The sequence below is a fragment of the Myxocyprinus asiaticus genome, chromosome 4, assembly GCF_019703515.2.
Source record: "Myxocyprinus asiaticus isolate MX2 ecotype Aquarium Trade chromosome 4, UBuf_Myxa_2, whole genome shotgun sequence".
Classification (NCBI taxonomy): domain Eukaryota; kingdom Metazoa; phylum Chordata; class Actinopteri; order Cypriniformes; family Catostomidae; genus Myxocyprinus; species Myxocyprinus asiaticus.
In genome coordinates, this window is record NC_059347.1 from 5,204,429 (window position 1) to 5,231,327 (window position 26,899).

Genomic DNA, 26,899 nt, shown 5'->3' on the forward strand with positions numbered 1-26,899 from the left:
GATTTTATAAAAACCAACAAGTATTTTAATAGGGACTGGGGTCAGCTCACCCTCAATGGCGGGAGTATGGGCGGGGCTCCAATCAATGCCCTCGAACTCCACTAAAATGCCCTCTGGGACGGATGTTGGTGACGGCTCTCGCATCTGATCAGACTCTACGATGGGCTCAGGCTCTGAGTCTGCGGTGGGCTCTGGCTGTTGGTCCGTTGCTGGCAAGGCTGATGGCTGGCTGGGCTCTGGGTCTGGACTGGGGCTGGCATTGTCCTCATTAGCAGGGCAGATAGTGAACTGCTTACCAGCACTCACTCCACATATTTGGCGAAGAGCTTTTATTCAAAGCGACTTACAGTGCCCTTATTACAGGGACAATCCCCCTGGAGCAACCTGGAGTTAAGTGCCTTGCTCAAGGACACAATGGTGGTGGCTGTGGGGATCGAACCAACAACCTTCTGCTTACCAGTTCAGTGCTTTAGTCCACTACACCAGCACCACTCCTCAGACAACTTGGTCTTAGTCAGGATGCTGAGTCCGACATAGTAAAAAGTGCATAGGCAGTCGTCTGGGTAGTGGGTTAGGTGAGCCAGATCTAAAACTCACGAGTATGGTCCTCAAGGGAACGATCCTCCTGTGTGAGGAGGAGGAGGCGAACTGCTGGTAGATCCATCTTGTTGGGTCAGTTCTTCTGTCACACGTTGTGGTAGAGAAGATGATGAAGGAGAGGCAAGGGATCTATCTGCAGGCTTTAATGGAGAAGATGAAGATATATAATAACGTGGAGTACCATAAACTAAATAAACAAACCATCACAACTATTACAAAGACGAGAACTGACAAACAAAGAACAAAACTGAAGGGTATTTATACACAAAGGGACTAAATGAGGGAATTGAAGACAGGTGAGGGTAATCAGGAACAGATGGAGGTGATAAAGGCAGTGCACTATGGGAAATGGAGTCCAGGGGGAAATTTCAAAATAAGAGTCCATAGAAACAGGAGGGAGACAGAACATGACACATGTTGGTGCAGCTATCATTATGAGGACTCTCCATAGAAATAATGATTTTTATACTGTACGAACTATAGATTCTATCCCCTAACCCTAACCCTACCCCTAAACCTAACCCTCACAAAAAACTTTCTGCAGTTTTACATTTTCAATAAAACATCTTTTAGTATGTTTTTTTAAGCGATTTGAATTATGGGGACACTAGAAATGTCCTCATAAACCACATTTATAGCATAATACCCTTGTAATTACAAGTTTGTAACCTATAAAAAGTCCTCGTAAACCACTTAAGCCTGCCCACACACACACACACACACACACACACACACACAAATTTACTTCAATGCTCAACTATAACTACATAGATTTGTGGATAAACCTAATGCACAAACTGTGTCCATTTGATTCTGCGTCTACCCCAGTGGACTTTTGTGGGATAATCCCACCATAAAGCCATGAAGATGATAAAAGCTGTCATTTTATGACTTGGGGTTTGTTTATGTGTGTGTAAAACTCCTTGCTACTTTCAAACAATCTTTTGATATTTTTTATCCTTAAAATGTGTCCTCTCTTAAAGCAAAACTGATGTGCAAAGAGACAAAATCACAGCCAAATAGAAAATATTTAAGGTTGAGTATAAAGTTATGTGTAGTGAGATTTTGGACTAATGAGAATTAATTGAGGCATAGCTACCAACGTGATGTGAGATTGAAATCAAGTGACCAAAAGATTTTTTGTGGCCATGAATAGTTAGGACAAAAACACAGAATGACATGGAAGAGAATTTATCGTTTGTCACGCTTTACCTGCTACTGTCATTTTTGTATTCTACAAAGCACAAGTAAGAAACAGCATGTTATACAGTACATTTAAGAGGCAAAAGTTGTTAAGCTGAGTTATTTTCATTTCACGATTCCAGTTCTGGAGCAAGACCCCAAAAAACCTAGAAACTGCAATAATTTGTCTGCCACTAATGCCACCCCAAACCCCACGTTTGGGATTGTTTAACAGTTTGCTGTGGGAAATGTCAAGGGCTGCGTAGTCATATAAACCTCATGAGGCAATCCATCACTGTGGAAGAGATCTGTCTCTATTTGTATATTTTGCTTTATGTGAAAGCAGTAGCAGAACTTTATTTAACAATTGAACACTTTTATCTAACCAAACTCAAAGTGCCTTTCAAAACCAATAAAAGCACACACACACACACACACACACACACACACACACACACACACACACGCTCAAGTATGTGCTTGTGAAACATCACTGATATGGTGTCCATTACAACATCATATGATTCAAAATACTGCAACTTAAAAACGAAATAAATCCACAAAATATCTTCAAATCGATCAATGAATGATGTGTTTTGTACATATACATATGATGTTTCAGATGTAAACATGAAATATGCAGCAGAAATACTTCAATAATCTAAAAGGAATTAAAACAATATTAATAAAAATAAATTCACTAAATAAAACAAATAATCTAACCATTCAATACTTAAAAAGATCAATAGTTTTTTTTGCTGAAACTCAAAGCTCCTTATGAAAATTCTGCATGAGAACCCACCATTAAAAAAATATAAATAACAAAATGCCAGCAAGGTAAAGAGTGCAGGTTTAGAAACATGTACAAGTACTGCTAAGTATTCAAGGACTCACACACAAACAGTGTCTTCTTGAGGGAGAGAGAGAAAAAAAGCTCATTGGTTCCATTAGCGAGTGGAGCAGGTGTACCTTGAAAACAAGCATCTGGCCGCTGTAAGTTTGTCTCTTTCTGGTGATGAATTGCGCCCAATAAATGTCTCGCCCCCCCACCCCCTCCCCTCGCTCTGTCTTTTAGAAATGTAGGTTCCTCTTTTTTCATCTGTCTCGTTCTGTCTCAATTAAGACTCTCAGTTGTGTCTTGGCTGCGTCTTAGTCTACTTTACTCTCTGTCTCTCCGCAGTTTATTCTGAGTTCCATTTGCTGCAGCCTGTGTATGTTAGTAGCTGCTCTAACGCATGAACAGAATGACTGGAGGGAGAGGGAGAGAGAGGGAGAAAGAAAGAGAATGTCATCTCTTTCTCTCTCTCTTTGGAGACTGGCCACAGTCCCGCTCCTCTTGCTGTTATTTTTAGCAGCAGCCGAGCCATGAATCAAAGCTTCACAAAAGAAATGGGCACATGTCATACATAGGCCAGCAGAACAAGGGCTGGTCACACAAACACACATACACACACACACACATTGCTCTGGCATTTTGTGCAAATTTCACTAGCTCTTGTGCAGAGAAACTGCAATAAGTTTCATTTTTGTCAGGTTATTATTAAGGGAGTTTGGACATGCCATTCCCATAAACTGATATTTTATGATTTATATACTGTGAGAAGTCATAAGAAACTTTGTTCCAGCAATAATTATCAAATATTAAGCAACCTGGGCCCTTATTCACCAAAAAATCCTAAGGTTAAAAGTAGCTCCTAAATCTGAAATTTAGGCGCAACTCTTAAAAATTTGTGTCACTCCTAATATTAGGACTTGTAAATTTTTAATCTAAGAGTAATTCTCGTAGCATTTTTACACTAAAAGTAGCTCCGCTTAACCCAGGACAACTCAGAAGTCGTCCTGAGGACTCCTAAATCCCTAAGAGTGAATCACAACCGATCTGAAGCATGGCTGTTGTAGTAATTCCATGTCGCAATTGAGTTAGATATTTCTCGAAATCAAAGAGAATGCCACACTGATGTGGAATTTTTTTTCCCCATGCATCCTTTTTTGCTGTAACAATGATACCACCTACAAATTTTCCTTTAACTGTGTTTCCATATACAATAAGTTGAGCAAGAAGCAACAACTTTTCCTTTTCTTTGGTGTGGGTTCTGTATTTTCCATAGCCATTTAATGTTTGAAGTCTTTTTAAAAGATGGTTTATTAATAAATACATATAATAATATACACTTCACGTTGTGTGTCTATAATTAATTTTCAGACAAATAGCAGTTCGTTGTCTGCCAAATAACTTTGACTGGTCGATTTAAGAGAGAGCGTTCACAGAATGTGACATGATCCATAGCAACAAGGTGTACTCCGCCTTACTCTTACCTTAAGATTTCCTGAGTAAAACTTGCTCATAGCAGTTTTGTTAATAGGTTTTAAATAGACACTCTTAGCTAGGAACTCTTTGGAGAACTCTTAGAGGTAAGATACAAATTTGATCTGTAGGACAGTGCAAAGATGACACCAGCACTGACTCAGGGTCACGTGAAACCTTCAGTCCTGCTGTGGCAGCTTTCCAGATTTCAGTTAGAAATCATAGTTGTCATATATTTATATCAGGTAAAATGTGACAGCTTATATAGCACATTAAATGGCCACTGTAACAGATTTTACTGGCACAATGTGACATATTTCCAAGTGAGAGAAAAATGTGAGGTGGGACTTGATTTTACCTAGTAATGGATGAAAATACAGTGGCGTCACATCTGGGGTTTTCAGAGCAGCAGCTTTCCATGGTGGATAAGACCAGTGCTGCAGTTTTATTAATCTTTTAAACTTGATATAATAATGTTTGTTAATGTTATATATATATATATATATATATATATATATATATATATATATATATATATATATATATATATATATATGAAAATACAGTGGCGTCATAAATACATAAACTCAGCAAAAAAAAGAAACGTCCCTTTTTCAGGACACTGTATTTTAAAGATAATTTTGTAAAAAAATCCAAATAACTTTACAGATCTTTATTGTAAAGGGTTTAAACAATGTTTTCCATGCTTGTTCAATGAAACATAAACAATTAATGAACATGCACCTGTGAAACGGTTGTTAAGACACTAACAGCTTACAGATGGTAGGCAATTAAGGTCACAGTTATAAAAACTTAGGACACTAAAGAGACCTTTCTACTGACTCTGAAAAACACCAAAAGAAAGATACCCAGAGTCCCTGCTCATCTGCGTGAACGTGCCTTAGGCATGCTGCATGGAGGCATGAGGACTGCAGATGTGGCCAGGGCAATAAATTGCAATGTCCATACTGTGAGACCCCTAAGACAGCGCTACAGGGAGACAGGAAGGACAGCTGATCGTCCTCACAGTGGCAGACCATGTGTAACAACACCTGCACAGGATCGGTACATCCGAATATCACACCTGCGGGACAGGTACAGGATGGCAACAACAGCTGCCCGAGTTACACCAGGAACAATCCCTCCATCAGTGCTCAGACTGTCGCAATAGGCTGAGAGAGGCTGGACTGAGGGCTTGTAGGCCTGTTGTAAGGCAGGTCCTTACCAGACATCACCAGCAACAACGTCGCCTATGGGCACAAACCCACCTTTGCTGGACCAGACAGGACTGGCAAAAAGTGCTCTTCACTGACAAGTCATGGTTTTGTCTCACCAGGGGTGATGGTCGGACTCGCGTTTATTGTCAAAGGAATGAGCGTTACACCGAGGCCTGTACTCTGGAGCGGGATCGATTTGGAAGTGGAGGGTCCGTCATGGTCTGGGGCAGTGTGTCACAGCATCATCGGACTGAGCTTGTTGTCATTGCAGGCAATCTTAATGCTGTGAGTTACGGGGAAGACATCCTCCTCCCTCATGTGGTACCCTTCCTGCAGGCTCATCCTGACAAGACCCTCCAGCATGACAATGCCACCAGCCACACTGCTCGTTCTGTGCGTGATTTCCTGCAAGACAGGAATGTCAGTGTTCTGCCATGGCCAGCGAAGAGCCTGGATCTCAATCCCATTGAGCACATCTGGGACCTGTTGGATCGGAGGGTGAGGGCTAGGGCCATTCCTCCCAGAAATGTCCAGGAACTTGCAAGTGCCTTGGTGGATGAGTGGGGTAACATCTCACAGCAAGAACTGGAAAATCTGGTGCAGTCCATGAGGAGGAGATGCGCTGCAGTATTTAATGCAGCTGGTGGCCACACCATATACTGACTGTGACTTTTTGACCCCCCATTTGTTCAGGGACACATTATTCCATTTCTGTTAGTCACATGTCTGTGAAACTTGTTCAGTTTATGTCTTAGTTGTTGAATCTTTTTATGTTCATACAAATATTTACACATGTTGAGTTTGCTGAAAATATAAGCAGTTGAAAGTGAGAGGATGTTTCCTTTTTTTGCTGAGTTATATATATATATATATATATATATATACTGTATACAGGGTTGGGGAGTAATGGAATACATGTAACGGGATTACGTATTTAAATTACAAAATATAAGTAACTGTATTCCATTACAGTTACAATTTAAATCATTGGTAATTAGAATAAAGTTACATTCAAAAAGTATTTTGATTACTGAAGAGATTACTTTGCATTTTATTGTCATTTGTTTCATTTAATATTTAGTCCTTTCAGATGGAAAACATTTATACATATAAATGATGCGATCCAAAGTGCATTTTAACAGTGGTGAAACACTTTCTTATGAAGTGTTACATTCATACGAGCAAATAGAGAAGTAAGTTTGAAGTAAGTTTGGAGCAGAAGAAATAGAAATAAACCTTGTGTAAATTGTCAACTTTACGCTAAGCTAAACTGCTATTTCTAGCCAATTTACATGCACGTTACCAGGCACGATCATATTTATTTTTTATCAAGAAAATTAATGTTGGATCATAGTTTCTTTTTTCTAGTAAGATCTTTGATATTAGGGCAAAAATCGTATTCTTGATAATAATTTTTGTATTGTTTTCCTGTAAAAATATAAAAAAAATCCTTAAAACAAGATAAATTAGATTTATTGTGTTTTAGAAACAACACTGCATATGATATTTAGGTTTTTCAGAGAATGTATTTTTAACATGTGTATTTTGTCTTACTGCACTGGCAGAGTTTTTATAGTCAAAAAAAGTAAAAAAAATCTACCAAAGCTGAAGAAGTAATCTAAAGTATTTAGAATATGTTACTGACCATGAGTGATCTAGTGTTCCCATAATTCAAATCGCTTAAAAAACATACTAAACAATGTTTTTTTTGAAAATGTAGAATGTTTTTTGTTAGGGTTACGTTTAGGGGTAGGGGATAGAATTTATAGTTCATACAGTATAAAAATCATTATGTCTATAGAGAGTCCTCATAAGGATAGCCGCACCAACGTGTGTGTGTGAGTGTGTGTGTGTGTGTGTGCGTGTGTGCATGCATGTGTGTGTGTGCCAATCCACTCTAGTGTTGAGGTAAAGATAGTCCCTGAAGTGTTCAGTATGATGCAATAACAGTCAGTCAATGAACGGTCAGGGGTTATTTTTAGTCTCTATAAGAAGGGTAACTCAACAGCAACTGATGAAAACAATGTTTCTATATGATCCCTGGAAATAAACATTGACACATGACATATCACACCTAGAGCATTCAACAAGCATTCAACAAGAGACTATTGTGGTTCTTTAAGCAGCAAACTTAGTAAAACTAGTTTTGCTGGCTCATTAAAGGAATTTTCTTTAAAGAAATTAAAGCTTAAAGGCTGACTCGCACAAAAACACAAACAGGCCCCTGAAAATCTACCCAAATACCCTATCGGAAAGGCATGAATAATGACTTCAAAACAAATAACAGATTCATCCGAATAATATAAAAAATATTAGTTTGACTGATAATCCAAGAAACACAAGCATAAAGTGACATTGAAAAAAATTAACAACATATTTATGAATCTGTGCAGCCAATTTTTCTAAAGTGTAAACCTTCTGAATGAAAATGCGCACCGTGTGATTTCTGATCGGATGACCGCGGTCTCGACTCGTTTGCGGTCTCTGTAAATTGTGCATCTGGAGCTTGTCAAGTGTAATATTAACTAAGATATGACATCATATACACTTTCTTGAAATGTCTATGTTAATGTATCACACGATTCACACGTGATTCCCATGTATTTATTTATAGTCTAAACCTGAGCACGATGTTAAATTCCTGACCTGAAGTGATTTCACGTCGGAGCTCGTCTAGACTGCCTCTTAAAGTTGATCATATTTATATTCACATCAGCGATTAAGGTAATTATCTGGTTAAGACTTTATTCCAAAAAAAGTTAAAATGCTCCATAAAGGTTTAAATGCTCCATATAATATTCATCTATTCGGAATATTCCTGCTTATGTAAAACAAAGAAACTGAAACTTGCTCTGCCTTTTTTCTTCTTGTTCTTCTTTAAACTGTGCTAAATTTGAGAATGTTAAGTGTTCTTGAGCTTTGAAAAGGCGCTGTATAAATTTAACATTATTATTATATTGGCTTGAGAAAGCCAACATACTGAAATCCTATTTGAACGTATTATTATTATTATTATTATTATGTTGGCTTGAGAAAGCCAACATACTGATATTCTATTTAAACTTATTATAAATGGTGCTTGCGGAGCAAAGCATCACTATTGTAATCTCACATACTTATTATTATTATTATTATTATTATTATTATTAGTGGTGCATGCAAAGCATCACTATTGTAATCTCACATACTTATTATTATTAATGGTGCTTGCAAAGCATCACTATTGTAATCTCACAATCTCGACTTTTCTAAGGGATTGGGGGTACGGTGCACCCCTGGGGGGCAAAAAATGTCCCAAAAATTTCCCATAGGCATACTATGGCAAGGGTCTCGCCCATGAAAAAAAAAATGTTTTCCCCTACTATGGCAGTCTATGCAAGAAAGTTGTCAGATCATATCTCCCAATCAGAATGACATAGAGACATGGGTGTGGGCTCATTTCAGTCGGGATACCAATCACTCTTTAAGTATCACCTTGGAAATGGCATAGTCACACCCTAACAACCATTTATGGGACCCTAGCCACCACCCCCCATTAACTTCCATTCAAAATGTCTCAGAAGGATATCTTCAGAACAGAATGTCGTAGACACTTGGGGATTGGCTCTTTTCAGTCAGATTAGTGATCAGCCAATAAGAATCTCTCTGGTCACTGGCTAGCCACGTCCTGGCAACCATTTAGACCACCCTAGCAACCAACTTTATTGACTTCCATTAAAAATGGCTGAGAGGGATATCTTTGAATCAGAACATACTATAGACATGGTAATTGGCTTATTTCACGTGGGTGAGCAATCAGTCTTCATGTATCCATTTGAAAAACTACTTAGCCACACCCTAACAACCATTTAGAGCACCCTAGCAACCATCCCCACTGACTTCCATTCAAAATGGCTGAGTGTGATATCTTCTGATCAGAATGTCCTAGACACATGTGGGTGCTCTCATTTGATTCGGGCTAGTAAGCCGTGTTCGAACATACCCTGTGTTTGGGTGTAAAATGTACCCCAGGGGGTAAAAAGGGGGCAAAAAACTGTACCAAAAAGTCCCATAGGGTACTATGGGAAGATAATTTTGTTCCTACTATGGCAGTCAATGCAAAGAAAGTTGTCAGATCATATCTCCCAATCAGAATGACATAGATACATGGGAGCGGGCTCATTTCAATCGGGATACCAATCAATCTTTAAGTATCACCTTGGAAATGGCATAGCCATGCCCTAACAACCATTTATGGGACCCTAGCAACCACCCCCTATTAACTTCCATTCAAAATGTCTCAGAACGATATCTTCTGAACAGAATGTCGTAGACACTTGGGGATTTGCTCTTTTGAGTCAGGTTAGTAAGCAGCCAATAAGAATCACTCTGTTCACTGGCTAGCCATGTGCTGGCAACCATTTAGACCACCCAAGCAACCAACCTCTAGGATCAGAATGTCCTAGAGACATGAGAGTTGGCTTGTTTTAATTGGCTGAGCAATCAGTCTTCCAGTATCATCATGGGAATCACTTAGCCAAGCCCTAGCAACCATTTAGGGCACCCTAGCAACCAAACACCATTGACTTCCATTCAAAATCACTAAGATGGGTATCTCAGGATCAGAACGTCGTAGAGACTTCCGGGTTGACTTATTTCACTCAAGATAGCAAGGAGCCTCGTTAAGTATCACTCTGGTAACTGCCTAGCAGCCAGGTGGGTTTAACCTAGCAAGCAAGTAACAAATCACATATCTCTGCACCAGAACATCGTAGAGACTTCCGGGTTCACTGATTTCACTCAGGATGGGAAGAAGGCTTGATAAGTATCACCCTGTTAACTGCAGAGCAACAAGATGGGGTTACCCTAGCAACCAAGTAACAAATCACATATTTCTGCACCAGAACATCGTAGAGACTTCCAGGTTTAATTAGTTCACTCAGGATGGCAAGGAGCCATGTTAAGTATCACCTTGGTAACTGCCTAGCAACCAGATGGGGTTACCCTAGCAAACAAGTATCAAATCACATATCTCTGCAACAGAACATCATAGAGACTTCAAGGTTGACTTATTTCACTCAGGGATGCAAGGAGCCTTGTTAAGTATCACCCTGGTAACTGCCTAGCAACCAGATGGGGTTACCCTAGCAACCAAGTAACAAATCACATATCTCTGCACCAGAACATCGTAGAGACTTCCGGGTTGACTTATTTCACTCAGGATGGCAAGGAGCCATGTTAAGTATCATCTTGGTAACTGCCTAGCAACCATATGGGGTTAACCAAGCAACCAAGTAACAAATCACATATCTCTGCACCAGAACATCATAGAGACTTCCGGGTTGACTTATTTCATTCAGGATGGCAAGGAGCCATGTTAAGTATCACTTTGGTAACTGCCTAGAACCAGATGGGTTTACCCTAGCAACCAAGTAACAAATCACATATCTCTGCACCAGAACATTGTAGAGACTTCCGGTTTGACTTATTTCACTCAGGATGGCAAGGAGGCTTGATAAGTATCACCCTGATAACTGCATAGCAACCAGATAGGGTTACCCTAGCAATCAAGTAACAAATCACATATCTCTGCACCAGAACATCATAGAGACTTCCGGGTTGACTTATTTCATTCAGGATGGCAAGGAGCCATGTTAAGTATCACCTTGGCAACTGCCTAGCAACCAGATGGGGTTACCCTAGCAACCAAGTAACAAAACACATATCTCTGCACCAGAACATCATAGAGACTTCTGGTTTCGTTCATTGGACTCAGGGTAGCAAGGAGCCTTTTAAGTATCACCTTGGTAACTGCCTAGCAACCAAATAAGTTATCTATCTATCTATCTATCTATCTATCTATCTATCTATCTATCTATCTATCTATCTATCTGATAGACTGAATGGTCTTATAATCTTTAAAGTTTGAACTTTTAAAACTACTACTTAAACTTGTAACTACTTCAAACTTAAAACCTTCAAACTTCAAGCTTTTACAACTACTTCAAACTTTCAGGCTAAGCTTTTTCAATCCAACATCAAAGTTTGTCTTGACAAACGTTTTTATCTAGTTTTTATTATTATTACTATTATTATTATTTTATAACTAAATAATAGTGTCCTATCATAATAATTCCCGATAGACCTATGGGACTTTCACCTGTATGTAGGCTATATTGATTTATTATATTTCTTTTAATGCTTGAATTTTTATTTATTTTTCACTGCAAAATGTGTGCTTATTAGTGTACTTAATGTTATTATTATTAGTAGTACTAGGCTATTATTATGAAAAGGCATACACAAGGCATATTTTATTAATAAAAACTCTAAACGTAAGAGTATCATTTAAAAATGGGTGTTTCATTTAGTTTTAATGCACTTCCGGTTTAAGCCCTGCCCACACCTGGTTCTATCCAAATACAGAGACAGATAAAGATAATTTTGTCATATGAACAAATACAAATACAGATACAGATAATGGCTTTGCTGCACACCCCTAGTAGGCCCCACTGTCATGCCTACTATGCTTTATCCGCCTATTGAACACCTAGACCCAGTTCCTTTTCCCATCACTAAAAGGGACAATTTTGACAAGAGTGACAGAACAACATGACTCTCCCTTGGATCATCGTCGCCCTGCCTCTTCGGAAGGGTTGTCCTTCAGCCAGGCTCACAACTGGAGTGGGCAGAGGAGAGATGGGGGTGCAGTGATTATTCCCCATTAGGCAGTGCGTGATGAGGCGCACCTGAAGCTAATGGAGAGCCTTATCACCACTACCTTTAAAAATCCAAGTGTGCCTCTCCTGTGGAGACCGGTCCCTACCCACTGGTGTCTTTGTAGGTCCAAGAACAGCATGGGGAGGGTTCAGTGTGAATCAGATGAGTCGCCAGACCCACACCCCGGACCCCCGGCGCGAATTAGATGCAACGCCATGGACTGGAAAACACGTTGCGGCTGGCAGGCCGGGATGCCGGGCCGCCATTCCCCTCAATTGCTGAGGCCCAGGGAAGTGAGAACTCTCCATTGAGAACTCAGAACTTCCTCCCCAATGCAAAAACAACATTATTGAAAACAAGCTGCAAAAAACAACTTGTTTTCTACTTCTTTAACTTTGTGCTGTCACACAGTTAAATATATCAGCACATGACTGCTGATACAGCAAGACATCAACGCATTCTTATACATCATTGTCTCCTTGGCCAGCTCACTGGCACTCAGTTGGTAAACTGATGAGTATATTTGGTGTGCTGACTCTAACTATAGGTGTGTTCGACTTTAGCTGCGTGTTGCCGTACTGTCGGGGGAGGAGCTGAAAAGAGAGCCGTCAAGCTGGCTTTTGTGTTTCCCGTTGTGTGTTGAACTAACACCAGTCACGGCATATTACGCAATGTTTGCTTGCTTTATTGCAGACAAAGTAGATGCGATAGAAATTCAGAAAGACAGACAATTTAATTGTATCAATTAATAACAAGAAAAACGTATTCATTTATATAGATTGTGTGCTGCTTAATAGTGTCTGTGTGTACAAGAAGAAAGTTCAAAATATATATAATATTTTAATATCAATAAAGTGGTCAGTATTTAAAAAATAATTAATAACAAATTATATTACTATGATAAACATAATATAACATGACATAAACTTGATTTATTGTAATTAGAATACAGATTTGTGAGAGTTTAACTGTCAGGACTCAGGGTGATGCAAGGTCGAGGGAACTGAGCTCTGGAGAAACATGATGTATGGACCCAGGTGCAAAGAACACAGGAAGTCTCGGATAAAACAAAACAAGTCTTTAATAAATCCAAAAGGTAACTCAACAGCGATTCCAAAAGTTAATCCAAGAAAGTAACATAAAGTTCATGGGCAGGGTTAAATCCAAAGGGTTCCAAAAAATATAAATCCAAGGAATATAAAAGTTTCAAAAACATTAGTCCAAAAACAGAGAGTACAAAAACAACAACGATAATCCACAAAGACTCGGGAAACATAGAGAACAGGACTAGAGGACTCAAATCCAAAAACTGAGCAATGAAAAAAAACAACAACAAAAAAAACAAAAAACAAAAAAAAAACAGCAACTTAAATACAACTCTGAAGAGGCACAGGTGAAATGAATAATGACAAACAAGCATGGGAAACACAGGGAGAACACAATGGCGACATCTAGTGAACAAAGTAAAACATGACAAGACCAAAACAATGACATTAACAGAACTGAAAATGCCAGAATAAACGCCTTGGTAATGGCATACTACCATAGCATTCTTACTATTTCTGCCATAGACTGATATAGCTGAAGTAGTAATAGTAGTATTTGTAGTATGCCATTCAGAATTCAGACCAAGAAATGCAAATAATGGTGGTCATCAGAGAATCTGGCCAATCACAAATATGCTGTGTCGCCATCAGAGCCAGAGCAGCCGCTTTGAAACAAATGCACTGGCTGAGCTAGGCGGGTGATCTCGACTCACTCTTGCGGTACTTTGATGTCATACATTGACAAGTTGTTTTAATTAAACATTATTTGAAATGTCAAGTTTTGGGCTCATAACTCATAGATTAAGATTTCAAGTGTTAATAACTAACTATGGAGTACAAAATTAAGGCTATGGGGAATACCCACAATGCCTTGCGCTTGAATTTGATTATGTTTCCTTAGTCAAAGGGAACAAACATATGGGGAATTCAAATAGTTGTTATTTAGAATTCATAGAGATTTTAGCTTTTTTGTAGTATTATGTATGTTAATTTGTTGCAAATACTTGTTTTGGAGGATGTCACCATTAGGCTGATCTGTGTCCCCTTTGGTCAAGTCGGACCCTGTTAGCATTACTAAGCAGCTGAAATACAGACATATATGCATTTATGTGGAGGAAAAACAAGTTTTATTTAATAACTGATCTAGAATCAGCTATAGTATTTTAATTTTAATTATTTAAGCTGTGTTATTGTATGACCTAAAAATGTTAATAAAATTTTAATTATCAATGTATTTTTTACATAACCATAACTCAAATTTAACTAAAAAACAAACAAATAAAATTAAAATGAAGTTAAGTGAACTTAATTACACAAGTTTTGGAGACACCATTAATCGATTCAATTGAGGGAAAAAGTTTACTCAGTAGTCAACTGGCATTTCAGTGTGGCGACAACTAAACAAGTAAACTATTGGACAACAATTCTAATCAACATCTAGTCCACTTCAAGTCAGGTGACGATCAGTCTGCGCAGCTCTGCCTGAAGTTGAACAAACCTTATATCTCTTTTGCGTTGTCTATAACTGTCAACTGATGTAGTGTGTAATGCAGTGGGCTAGAATCCCAAATGTTCAAAGAGTTCAAATCCCACCTAGGACCAGCTGCAAAATTAACTCTGTTGTACTTAACTGAGTAAAATTTAGCCAGACCTGCTGCGCTGAATATGGACCAAAACATACAAAAGATATTTTCTTGATTTGATCATAACAATGAATGAACTGTGCCCTGAAGACAGGACTATTCAATGGATTACTTGCACAACTGCCTCAGGCGTTTCCAGTAACAACGTTCAGCGCACTTACATGCAGAGATTTATTCATTGGAAGGCAGATAATTTCTACTTTTTAGGGCTGTTGGTTGATTAAATTTATTAATAATGTTTTTGGCATTAACATTTTTAATTGTTAATTTGCCTCTATAAATATGTTCTCCTTTCCAAATGTACACTAAGCTCCTGAATAAAAAATCTAATATATTTAACCTGCAGCAGTCTACTGCAGACCTTCTTATTAATACTGTTTTATTAATTGATGATATTTCATACCTATTGAGCTTACGGTAATTAAATTCCACCATACCGCGATTGTAAATGACTTTACTTTTGTTAAATATCCTAAATCAATTTGATTTATAAATAAATTAGCCATTCTCCTACACTTACCAGTCTTTAAAAATCTGGTACTGGTAATGACACGATCATAATCCACCATCGTGAAGGCCGTATCAATTCTCTAAATGCACCACGAGAATCGAGGACAAAGGAAGATTTCCGAGGACGCTTGACTATATAAACCATAATTTCAACAACCTAATGGCAAGCGTGCCGATGTAATGCAACTGCGCAAAGAGTAAGACGGTAATCGAGTGAGCAAGAATATACCATATTTAAAATACATCCTGCTTTGTTTCCGTCCTTTTCTTGCATCTTTTCCTCATTACCTAAAAGGTTGGAGCAAATACTCAAGGAAAGGAAGCAAGGAAAGGAAACAAGTAAGCACAATTTCAGAAATGAAAAGCACCCATACTCTCCTAGTAGAATATGCAAGCTTAGCAGACTAATCAATTAGCATGCTAACTCTAGGGTAATTTATCAAAGCAGAAAGCTGTTACGGTTCCGGCATTTGTGCCGGCTCATACTTTTGTTTGTTTTTCTCTCTCCCTCATGTCTCACAGATGGAGCCGGCATGTGTGATCAGTGCTTCCATGGGAACGCTGATTGTTCCCGGGGAGGCGCCGATAATGGCAATGATTTACTCACCTGTTCCACTTGCTTCTCACTGACTGCACTCCCTACCTATTCCTTGTGTTTTCCCTCTTTCTTTGCCAGTTTATTGTTTGCTGTCGAGTGTTAACCGTGCTCTCTTGTTTAGTTGGAGATTGCTTATGTCCTGTTCGCTGTCGCCTTCGCCTGTATTGTTGCCTAGTTACCTTGGAGGAGGATTCCTCAGTCTCTGCCCGCATGTCAGGGGAGAAACTCGCCTGGGCTTTGCTTCGCACCACACCAGCTTCAACAGACTCTCTTCGGATTGCTTCTGACTTCCACAATGCACACACTCATCATACTAACACACTCATTCCTTAGCCCGCTGAGTGGCTATAGCTTTTGACTCTTTTTTGCTCATGCAGCCGGTGCCGGGAGCGCCAGTCCTTGTTTACAAACGTTGTTGTTAATAAACTCATTGACTGTTTCCTTCTGCTTTTGGGTCTCTTTGTCTCCCCTCACCCTCTCACAGAATAAACTGGCCTCCATGGACCCAGTGGAGGAGACTACTCTTCGCACCACCCTTTCACAACAAGGAGCTCTGCTTGGACGACACAAGACCAAATCTCTGCCCCCACACACTTAGTGGCACGCCCCTGTCAGTCATCACCCATTCCACGAAACCAATCTCCTTTGTCTCCGGTAACCACTCTGAACAGTTGTCCTTCTATCTCATCTGGTCCCCATCGACCCCAGTTGTGCTGGGACATCCCTGGTTGGTAACGCACAACCCACACATAAATTGGCAGCCAACTTGAGAGCTTGGAGCTCTTTTTTCTTCTTCACATTGTCTTAACTCTGTGGTCTCCCCTGTCCAGTCTTGTGTTTCGTTGCAGGATGAGCCAGCGGATTTGTCTGGAATACCTTGGTGTACCACAACTTGAGGGCGATGTTAAGCCGGTCCCGTGCCGCGACCCTCCCTCCTCATCGCCCGTACGACTGTGCTATAGAATTGCTTCCTGGCACCTCTCCTCCTCGAGGACGGCTGTATTCACTCTCGGCTCCCGAGAGGGAGGCCATGAACAGGTATATAAATGATTCTTTAGCAGCCGGTCTCATCCACCCTTCCTCTTCACCCACAGGGGTGGGGTTCTTCTTTGTGGAGAAGATGGATGGCTCGCTTAGACCCTGCATATATTATTAGGGGATGAATTACATCATGGTGAAGAACCGTTATCCTTTGCCATTGATGTCCTCGGCCTTTGAACTCTTGCAGGGAGCGTCTGTCTTTACGAAGCTGGACCTACGCAATGCTTATCACCTTGTATCAGGAAGGGGGATGAGTGGAAGACGGCATTTAACACCCATAGGGGGAACTTTGAATATTTGGTCATGCCTTTCAGATTGGTCAACATGGTCGATCGTTTTGTTTTTGTTTATCTTGACGATATTCTGATCTTCTCCCAGAATATGCAGGACCATGTGCGGCACGTCAGGCAGGTGCTTCAGCAGCTGTTGGAGAATCGGCTGTTTGTCAATGCGGAGAAGTGCGCTTTTAATGCACAGTCGTTTCCGTTCTTGGGGTTCATCATTTCATCCAAGGGAGTGCGTATGGACCCGGCCAAGGTTAAAGCCGTCTCAGAGTGGCCAACCCCAGATTCTCGCAAGGCATTGCAGAGGTTTCTGGGGTTGGCCAACTTTTAAGGGAGATTTATAAGAAATTATAGCCAACTTGCCACGCCCCTGACGGATCTCCCCTCCATGTGCACTGACTTTTGTTGGTCTCCACAGGCTGAAGCCGTGTTTTCTAAACTTAGGTGTGGTGGAAAACCGCTCTTTATTTTAATTACCCCTGACCCTGCTAGTCAGTTCGTGGTGGAGGTAGATGCGTCCGAGGTCAGTGTTGGAGCAGTCCTCTAACAGCGCTCTCCCTCGGATGGAAAGATGCATCCATGTGCATTCTTTTCACACCGATTAACACCGGCAGAATGGAATTACGATGTCGTTAACCGGGAATTACTGGCTGTCTGGTTGGCCTTGGGCGAGTGGCGTCATTGGTTAGAGGGTTCGGGGATACCTTTCGTGGTTTGGACTCATCATAAGAACCTAGAGTACATCCGTAGCACTAAACGTCTTAACTTTAGGCAGGCTCGCTGGGCATTTCACACATTTTGATTTTACCATCATATCGCCCGGGCTCCAAAAACGTCAAGCCTGATTCCTTATCTCAATGTTTCGAAATCGAGACCTCCATCGCCCCAGTGGATACCATCCTCCCCGCCCCTTTAGTGGTGGGCATGGTATCCTGGGAGGTGGAGGCTAAAGTCCACACTATGCTATGTAACACTGCACCCCCCGCCACATGTCCAGTGGATAAGCTGTTTGTTCTGCGATCATTTCGAACGCACTTCATTCAGTGGGGTCAATCGTCTAACATCGCCTGCCACCCGGGAGCTACTCATACCCAGGCGCTCAATAGACAGCATTTCTGGTGGCCATCACTTGCGTGGGACGTTTGCCAGTTCGTTGCCACTTGTCCAGTTTGTGTGACTAATAAGACCTCCTGTAACCTCCCGGCCGGGCTCCTCCAACCGCTGTCAGTCTCTTCGAGACCCTGGTCTCACATAGCCATGGACTTTGTAAGTGGTCTCCCCCCTCCCATGGCAACACAGTTGTTTTGACTGTTGTGGACTGGTTCTCGAAGGCAGCTCATTTCATTCCCCTCCCAAAATTCCCTTTAGTGAGGGAGACAGTAGTAGTGGTCATTAGTCACGTCTTCTGCATCCATGGCCTCCTGGTCGATGTGGGTTCTGACAGAGGCCCCCAGTTTGTGTCACGTTTTGGGCAGAGTTCTGTTGACAGCTGGGGGCTACAGTGAGTTTGTCCTCTGGGTTTCACCCCCAGGCAAATGAGCAAGTGGAGTGAGCTAACCAAGAACTGGAAAAGACCCTGCGATGTATGGCCTCCCATAACCCTTCTTCTTGGAGCAGAAGTTTAGTTTGGGTCGAGTATGCCCATAACTCGTTGCCATCATCTAGGTGGTTGTCACCCTTGTTTCCCACCCAAGAGCCCAATGCTCAGGTCCCAACCGTTCACACGTTTTTACAGAGGTGCAGACGAACCTGGAAAGCCGCCAGAGAAGCCCTCTTACAGACTGCCGCTCGTGTTAGCGGACCGACACCGGTCTAAGCCCCTGACTTACATGTGCGGGCAGAAGGTTTGGTTGTCCTCCCAGGACATTCCACTCCGTATCCCCTCACGTAAGCCAGATCCCAATTTGTCAGACCATTTCCCATTACCAAGGTCATTAGTCCGGTGGCAGTCCACCTCAGATTACCTCTTCACCACCATCGCATTCATCTTGTCTTTCTCAATTCCAAAATTAAACCCGTTTTGCATTCTAATTTGCACCCCGTCATTCCTGTCTTTTGCTATGTTCATAGTTGCCCTTACAAAAAAAAAATCTAAAGTTGCCTCAAATTCGTCATTAATTATTTTCCTATGCAAATGAACTTGTTATTCACCGCAAATACTAGCTAGAAGTACCAGTAGTGGTGAATCTGCACCAAACCTTTGGTGACAATGAAGAGTTTGCCGCAAAGCTAATTTGCATGTCAAAAATAATGAGTAGTGAATTTGCGGCAAGTTTGCAGCAAGTTTGTGGAGACTCTAGATTTTTTTGTAAGGGTGTTCATGTTGGTGTAGCACAGTAAGTAAAAGTAAAGGTTGTGTGTTCAAACCCCACCCAACCTGCATCAGCGAAGTGAAAATTGGCTTTGCCCCGTCATTGCTGTTTGCAGCTATATTCCATAATATACTGTAATTAATTTGCATGTAACAACACTGTAGATGTCATGTCCATGCCACACGGACAGAGGTCAGCATCACAACTCAGTTCTCTGCAGCTCCACTCCTACTCCAGAGACAAGAAGAAATGGCTCACACCTGTCTTGCGTTAACTCAGTTACTTGCCTATTTAAGCCCTCCCTGCATCGGAAATCATGTACTGTCAGAATATGTTCTGTATTTGATAAAGGACACACTTTTTTGGCTGATAAACAGTACATTCTTTAGGCATACATGCGAGACATACTTCATTTGGGAACATGGATATTGATCCATGATCTGAATATATGATGTAATAACAACAACCATGAGAACATTACCTACATGGGTTTTGTTAAACAAGCACCATTTAAGCACAAGGAACTACTTTCTTGGAATATACAGAATAACAAGTTAAAAAGAGCCATCGGTCTCACAGTTCACCGGCATTCTTTTAAATCCAGCATTCTGAATGTGACTCTCCTCAGCTCCAGAGGGATTATCGGATCCTAAAGTGTCCAGTCAGTCCGCACCTCAGAATCTCGCTGGAAATAGCAGGTCATCTGGGCATTTCTCACTTACTATTTTATGAATACAGAGGATTCGGACGTACTTGTCACAATCCTGTCACTTTGGTCATTCATGTTCATTGTGTGCTGACAGGATCTTGACACCCATGTTCTGTGTTTGAGCACATGGCTTAGTGTTTGATTCCTGGCCATGTGCTATCTGTCTCTTGTTTTTGTTTGAGCACATGGCTTATGATGTTGTTCGTTTGCCATGTGCTCTTCTGTCAGTCTCATGTCTAGGCCCCGCCCCTTGTTAACTTGTTATTAGTTAATTTGCCTCACCTGCCTTCCCTCGTTAACCTCATTTCCTTCCCTATTTAATCTCCCTGTGTTCTCTGTCCTGTGCCAGTTAGTTGTGGATGTTTTCCTTGTGTTGGTGGTCAGTCTGTCTTTGCTGCTGGTTTATGGAGATTCCTGTGCTGACTCTGGTCCATGAGGCTCCCCTTCCCCAGCCTGGCCGACCTTGTTCTTGTCTGTTTTTTGGGAAGTTGTTTCTCCTCTAAGGGATTTTTATTTTTTTAGAAATAAAGCCCATTACAATTCTGTGCTTGAGTCCTCGCCTCTCTACTCCCACACCTGACAGTACTACTCCATTGGCATACTGTTTTTGGCATGCTATATAGTAGGGAAGTATGGATAAACTGTATGCAGCAAGTGTGTTTCTGGTATGATGTGTTTGTTTTTTGTAAATTCTGGATACTCCTTCTTACTGTATTCCAAGTAAGATTATTTTGCTTGCTGAGGTATTTATTTATTTTTTCATGTTTCTAGTCACCCTCTAACGCTGCATTTAATGCTTCCTGACCTTGATTCTGTTTTTTTTTAATAACACATTTAGAATAAAAAAAATATATATGGAATTAGGCACTCGAATCAGAAGTAACAGTTATCCAGCCGATATCAGGCTATAAAAATTGTACATAACTAATTGAAAAGGCATTACAAAAAAGCTGTAAAAAAGAAATATTGGTAATGGATGTGCTTGGAAGATTTTCTCTTGGCATCATACAGAGGGAACGTACTTTTAATGACAGTGAGGATTTCTTGGCTCGTTATATTTTCGATACCCACACGCTTCTCACTTGGAATTGTGTGCTATTACAGAAATCTATTTGGATGTCAAAGACAACATTTGAATAAACATTATCTGTGATGTGCACTTCACTCTGACTGATGTGGAATGGCCTGGTTAAACAGATATGACACATTCAGTAGTCAGATGGATCAATAGAAATACTGATGGTTGGCTGTCTGAATATGGTTTACCATCAGACACAAGGTACTGTACAGCCGCCCACAGAGACAGGCATACATTGGCATAAGATGTGCTGCCTGCCCCATATATTGGTAATCCCGACCCGAAACACAATGATAACCCTGTCTGTGGCAATGGAAAACATAATGAAAAATATCATTGCCATTCAGCAGTGTTGTGGTATAATAAGTCAAATATAAAACAATAGATAGCTTACGCATTGCATGTTTTATTTCCTAAAAAAAATAAATAAATAAATAAAATAAAAAAATACAATTCGAGGATGTCAGATAGCATATTACAGCAAATATCAAACTTTTAAGGATCAATAAAAAAATCCCCAAAAACAAGTTTTAAAAATTAACTGAGAAACAAAATGGCATAAATTGTGAGAATAACACACTTAATATATTAATAAGATATATTCTCCAAGTCTTAAATTAAGTCTTAATATACAGTTATGTTTTTCAGGTAAATTGATCTTGTTTAAAGGATGTTTTCATCCTAAAACAGACAAAAAGTAAGAAACAATTTTTAACAGCAGTGACTATTCACATGCAACATATGGCTTCAGTTTGTTTAATCTTCCATTTTCCTGGTAACTTGTCCGTTAAACGCAGTAGTGTCACGTGTCTGGATGGCGATATGCATATGGTAATTATATGTAGATGAGGTACATTGTAAAATCAGCCGTTGTGTGCTCCAAATATAGTTATTTCAGGGAGGAGATGTAGAGGGGAATAAAGCACATGCATGCACGCACAATCTTCCACCATCTGGGATTTATAAAAGGAACTGTGCGCAGGTTCCGGTTTTATAAATCTGAACACTTTTGTGCATATGCACACTTTTAGGATGAAATATATGCCCAGTTTTATACATGAGGCCCCTGGTCTTCACCCAAAATCCCTTTCAAGGCAAGTCAGTCCACTGAGCAACTGTCACGATTATGAAATTTGGCTGACGATTAATTGTCAAACAAATAATTGCGATTATGAGGATTAATTGTCTGTTTTAGGGCTGTGACGATTTATTGTCTTGTTAAGGGCTTTCACGATTAATTGTCATATAAATTGGCATATTTTTTTAAGGTGTGCTTTTTTCTGCATGTGTGCTTCATACACAAGTCATTTTTACATTTGTGTGAAAAACAAATCGCTAATTAAAACATTTTTAACTTTAAATCAGCGCTTCCGCCAGCTCTCTGTAGCTGTTTGAATTGACCTATCTCTTGCATGAAGTACGATCCTCTGTGGTAAACAGATGGAACTTCTGAATTCTCGCATTAATGCGCCAACATGATGACGTCACGCAGCAGCGACGGGAGGCATTGAGTGTTTACAGGGAGCAATTTTTTTAAGTTAATAAAGTTTTAATTAGCGATTAGTTTTTCACACAAAGTATCGGTTAACTTCTGAAGACATTACTTGATCGGCTGGAGTCGAGTGAATTACTTTGATGCTGAATAAGTGTGCTTTTTGGACCGTCAAAAATTGTTGTCCATTCACTTGCATTGGATGAAGCTAAAAACCTGGGATACTTTCCCAAAATCTTAAATCCTGTTCTGATGAAGAAAGAAAGTCATATATATCTTGGATGGCCTGAGGGTGAGTACATTATCAGCGAATTTTCATTTTTGGTTGAACTAATCCTTTAAGGCTTTAAAAACTATTGAATGACATGAAAAATAATGATTTAAATGTCAAAATATTTCTAAATACTTAAAATATGTCTCTCTTTTTCATCAACTTTAGTTTTGGTCAATTTTAAATTAACACTTTTTTTAACATATATTTTTAGCATTTTTTAAATTATATATATATATATATTATTTTATTTTTTAAAAATTATAAAAAATATAAGCATTTTAAAGCCATCTTTGAAATGCTTCCAGGCAGGCTGGGCAGCTATGTTCAATGTAAACAAGCGGCATAAAAGAACAGCTCCAATCTGCTTGAATCTCTACCGGAATCTTCAAAACAGTTGATCAAGATTATGATCAAATATTTTTTTTTTTTAAATCAGCATTAAAATCTGACATCAATGTTATCATAAATTGTCCTTCTTTAGCTCAGATCACACTAAAAACAAAAAAATTTTCAGGCTGATTCAGCTAATGCGCATGTGCATTCTTGAGTTGACAGACAAGTGATGTCTGTATCTAAAAGGTGATTGGCTCTTTTATCTGTAAGCCGGAACTTCCTTTTCTACATCCGTTGGTCATTCAGCATTCCTATTTGTCCCATTCATTGTGATAACAGTGATCAGTCTCTGCTACACCTTCTCTGCTTCACCCCAGTTTGTGTGTTTGCCTGACACTTGATTTAAACATCTGTGCAATTCTAATTTTGTTTTAGTTGTTAAACACAATCATTCTTATCTCTTCACATTAGTCCCTTAAGCTTTTGTTCATAAATTCAAGATTTCCTAAATCTGATCTCAGTGCTTTGACAATTTTTTGGGTGAAAGGCAAACTTAGAACTTGCTGTGCAGCTGAGTAAATTTGCCTTTAGCTCAGTTCTCATCTCTCTCTGGTCTAATGCACTTCAGAAGCGCAGTTATCAGTCACAATCTCAGTTTAATGCCAGTGGGACACTGAGTACTGCAAGAATGAAGTGTGGACTGTGCACATAGTGAAATGGTCTGACAGACTCCAGGAATAGAAATTGTGTTGTGCAAGAGGGAGGATAAGAGAGCTGAACAAATATCCATCATGTAATGGTGTGCATGATTGGAAATGAGGTGAAATGACACCAAAATAACCTTGCCCCAAATCAAATCATGATAGCATGAACCACCTGGGATACAGAGTACTGTTGTAATTTCTCAGACGATAAACTAAAATCGAGGAAATGACAACTGCTGACAACTGACAATTTAATTTAGTATTTTGAGATGTAAAGTTCAAAACTCCCATGCCCCCCCACCCCCCCACCTCCACAAACACACAAAATAAAAATTACAAATAATAATAATGTGAAATTATTCCACTCTCTCAAAGAAAGGCTATGTGGATTAAATTTACCAGGCTGCTGACAGAACAGAAATGACAAAATCTGCCTGTTTTGAAGGCAGATAGCAATGCTCTGAAATAATAATAATAAGAAGAAGAAGAAGAAGAAGAAGTATAGCCAGCAAGTCAATAAAAGACTCACTCATGCAAGCAGGTTATTCTGCAGAGAGAACTACAGCTCTTGACAAATATAGTAAAAAAATCACATTTACTGTACTTCCAGCATCTTTCTGCACTGTGGGGAAAATGTGGTGTACGAGAGGGATTTTTCCTTTGACAAATATAAGTCAAAAATGTGGTCAAAAATCAAATGAAATGAATCAGCAAAAGTCTAAGAATATGATTACATTCCTCTTTGTCTGCTACAGCCATCTGCACACTTCGAAATTTTCCAAAATAAATTGGACATTTTTATAGATTTAATACAAATGACAAATTGCATGCATATTTTTTTAAACACTACACACAAATTTCTCAAATCCAATGTTTATGCTTTCAAAACAGTTAACACAGACAACTAAAGCTTGTGGACTTCACGCACATCACACTCATACTCTTAATCTCACACAATAGCAATTTTAGACACATTTGTTCTTTACCCTGTCTGGTGTGGATAGTTAATATGATGCGTCTTGTGGGCTGGACTCAAAATAACAATCTGTTGTGGAGAGTTGAAGTTTGCCCTTAAGCGTTTCACCACTGGCATACAGGGCATCATCATTTTGCCCAAAATACAGGACATGTTGGCTAATACTGGACAGTTGGCAAACCAAATCTCTCTCTTTCTCTCATATGCTCTCTTTTTCTTTATTTTCTCTCTAGCTACATATCGCTAACTAGCAGGCTATCTTAGATAAAGCAATGTGGCAACACCTAGAAACTAGCCGCAATACCAGCAAATTGGCAGGAACCCCTAGCAACACACAAACATAAATTATCTAGTTGAATGATGAGTTGGCACATGAAATGCTCAACCAAAAGAACCTAAAGTCATTACTTTTATACTGTAAGACACACTTCATCAAGTTGTTCGGTTGTTCCTCAAGGGATGCATAACGTCTGTGAGTGTATATGCCTCAGGGAGAACCTTTTTCAAAAACATGGGTCAAATACAGACATTTTTACAGTTAACATCTCAGCTGGAAAATGCAATAATGACACCAGTGAATAATGACTCAAACCAACAGTGAATTTGTGAGGAAATCGCAATTAAGAGTCTCTGCCTGAGGCTTAATTGTTAATTATATAGTTATCTTACTCAAGTGGAAGTAATCCCAGACTCTTGTCTCAAGACAGAAACACATCAGTGTTTGAAACACCACAGACAGCAAACATGTATGGCCATATATCATGTCATATGTTACACCAGGGCTTTTTAAACTTTTTGATGCCTAGGAGCCCCAAATATTATGATCCCACTATAATATAAAGGCAGTTATATATTGTCATGTACTGTATAAAGACCCATTTACAGTATACTTTGTGTCATGTTTATGTGTTTTGTTCTTGTTTTTATGTCTTTTATTTTCAAGTTTAGTTCCTGTTCCTGTCATGTCATGTCATGTGATTTCCTGTTCCCTCATGTGATCTTGTCATGTGTTTCCCCTGTTCATGTGTCTTGTTTTCACTGGTTCATTGTTTGATTACTTTGTTATTAGTCTTGTCTTTTCATTGGTTAAAGTTAATTTAGTCTTGTTATCTTGTTTATAGTTTAGTCTTGTGATTGGTTGTCTTGTTTACCTGTTACTCCTGTCCTTGTATTTAAGCCCTCATGTTTGCCATTGTCTGTTGTCAGGGATTGTGAGTGTAACTTTTGTTTATAGCCAAGCCATGTTAAGTTCATCAAGTTCATGTTTAGTTCACATTTGTAGTCAGGGTTTTGGGATTCTACGTTTGGAAAACAAACTGCACTTGGGTTTGTCACGTCATCGACTTCATCATTGCCTTTGCCAGCATCGTTACACTTTGTGAGGGGGGGATAGCTTGATTGTTAAGTCAATGTGCTGTTTGTAATATTAAATAACTGGCTTTTATATTGTCATTGTATTACAAATTTTCAGTTTAAGTCACTGGTAAGTAGAATGAAACCACAATGACATTAACAGAAATTGATAACTTTTACTAGGGATGCACCGATACAATTTTTTTTTCTTTTTTTTTTTTTTTTTATCTGTTTAGAATATCTTTACCTCATTGTGTGATACTAACTGGGGTTACTATTTATTATGCAAAGAAATACAAACCTCTAACTATACACTATTTCAATATAAATGTACTGTATAGCCTATTACAAAGAACGTTATTGTTAACTAGTTTACTGGACAATGTAGCAGCAAAATAAACAGTAATACCAATCTGTCATCAGTAGAAAAGAAGCCAGTTTTTTTTTTTTTTTTTTTTTTTTTTTTTTTCCCCGCCCCAACTTGAATCTGGACTTTAAAGGATTCAGATCTTTCAATTTAGTTGTAAGATAACAGTCCATTTT

At 39.5% G+C, this 26,899-nt stretch overlaps 1 protein-coding gene across 5 annotated transcripts in view; it reads right to left on the reverse strand.

Moving 5' to 3' along the window:
- Positions 1–26,899, reverse strand: part of rgs3a (regulator of G protein signaling 3a) — a 325,489-nt gene that overhangs the window by 156,049 nt on the left and 142,541 nt on the right. The window contains exon 1 of one of the 5 annotated variants that reach the window (XM_051689375.1): positions 2,752–2,974. The exons of 3 other annotated variants lie outside the window; for them this stretch is intronic. In XM_051689375.1, the coding sequence (XP_051545335.1) occupies positions 2,752–2,766 (15 nt within the window). In that variant the 5' untranslated portion in view covers positions 2,767–2,974. Of the gene's footprint in view, positions 1–2,676; positions 2,975–26,899 lie in introns of those variants that run through there. One more of the 5 variants, XM_051689367.1, reaches the window with a different exon arrangement.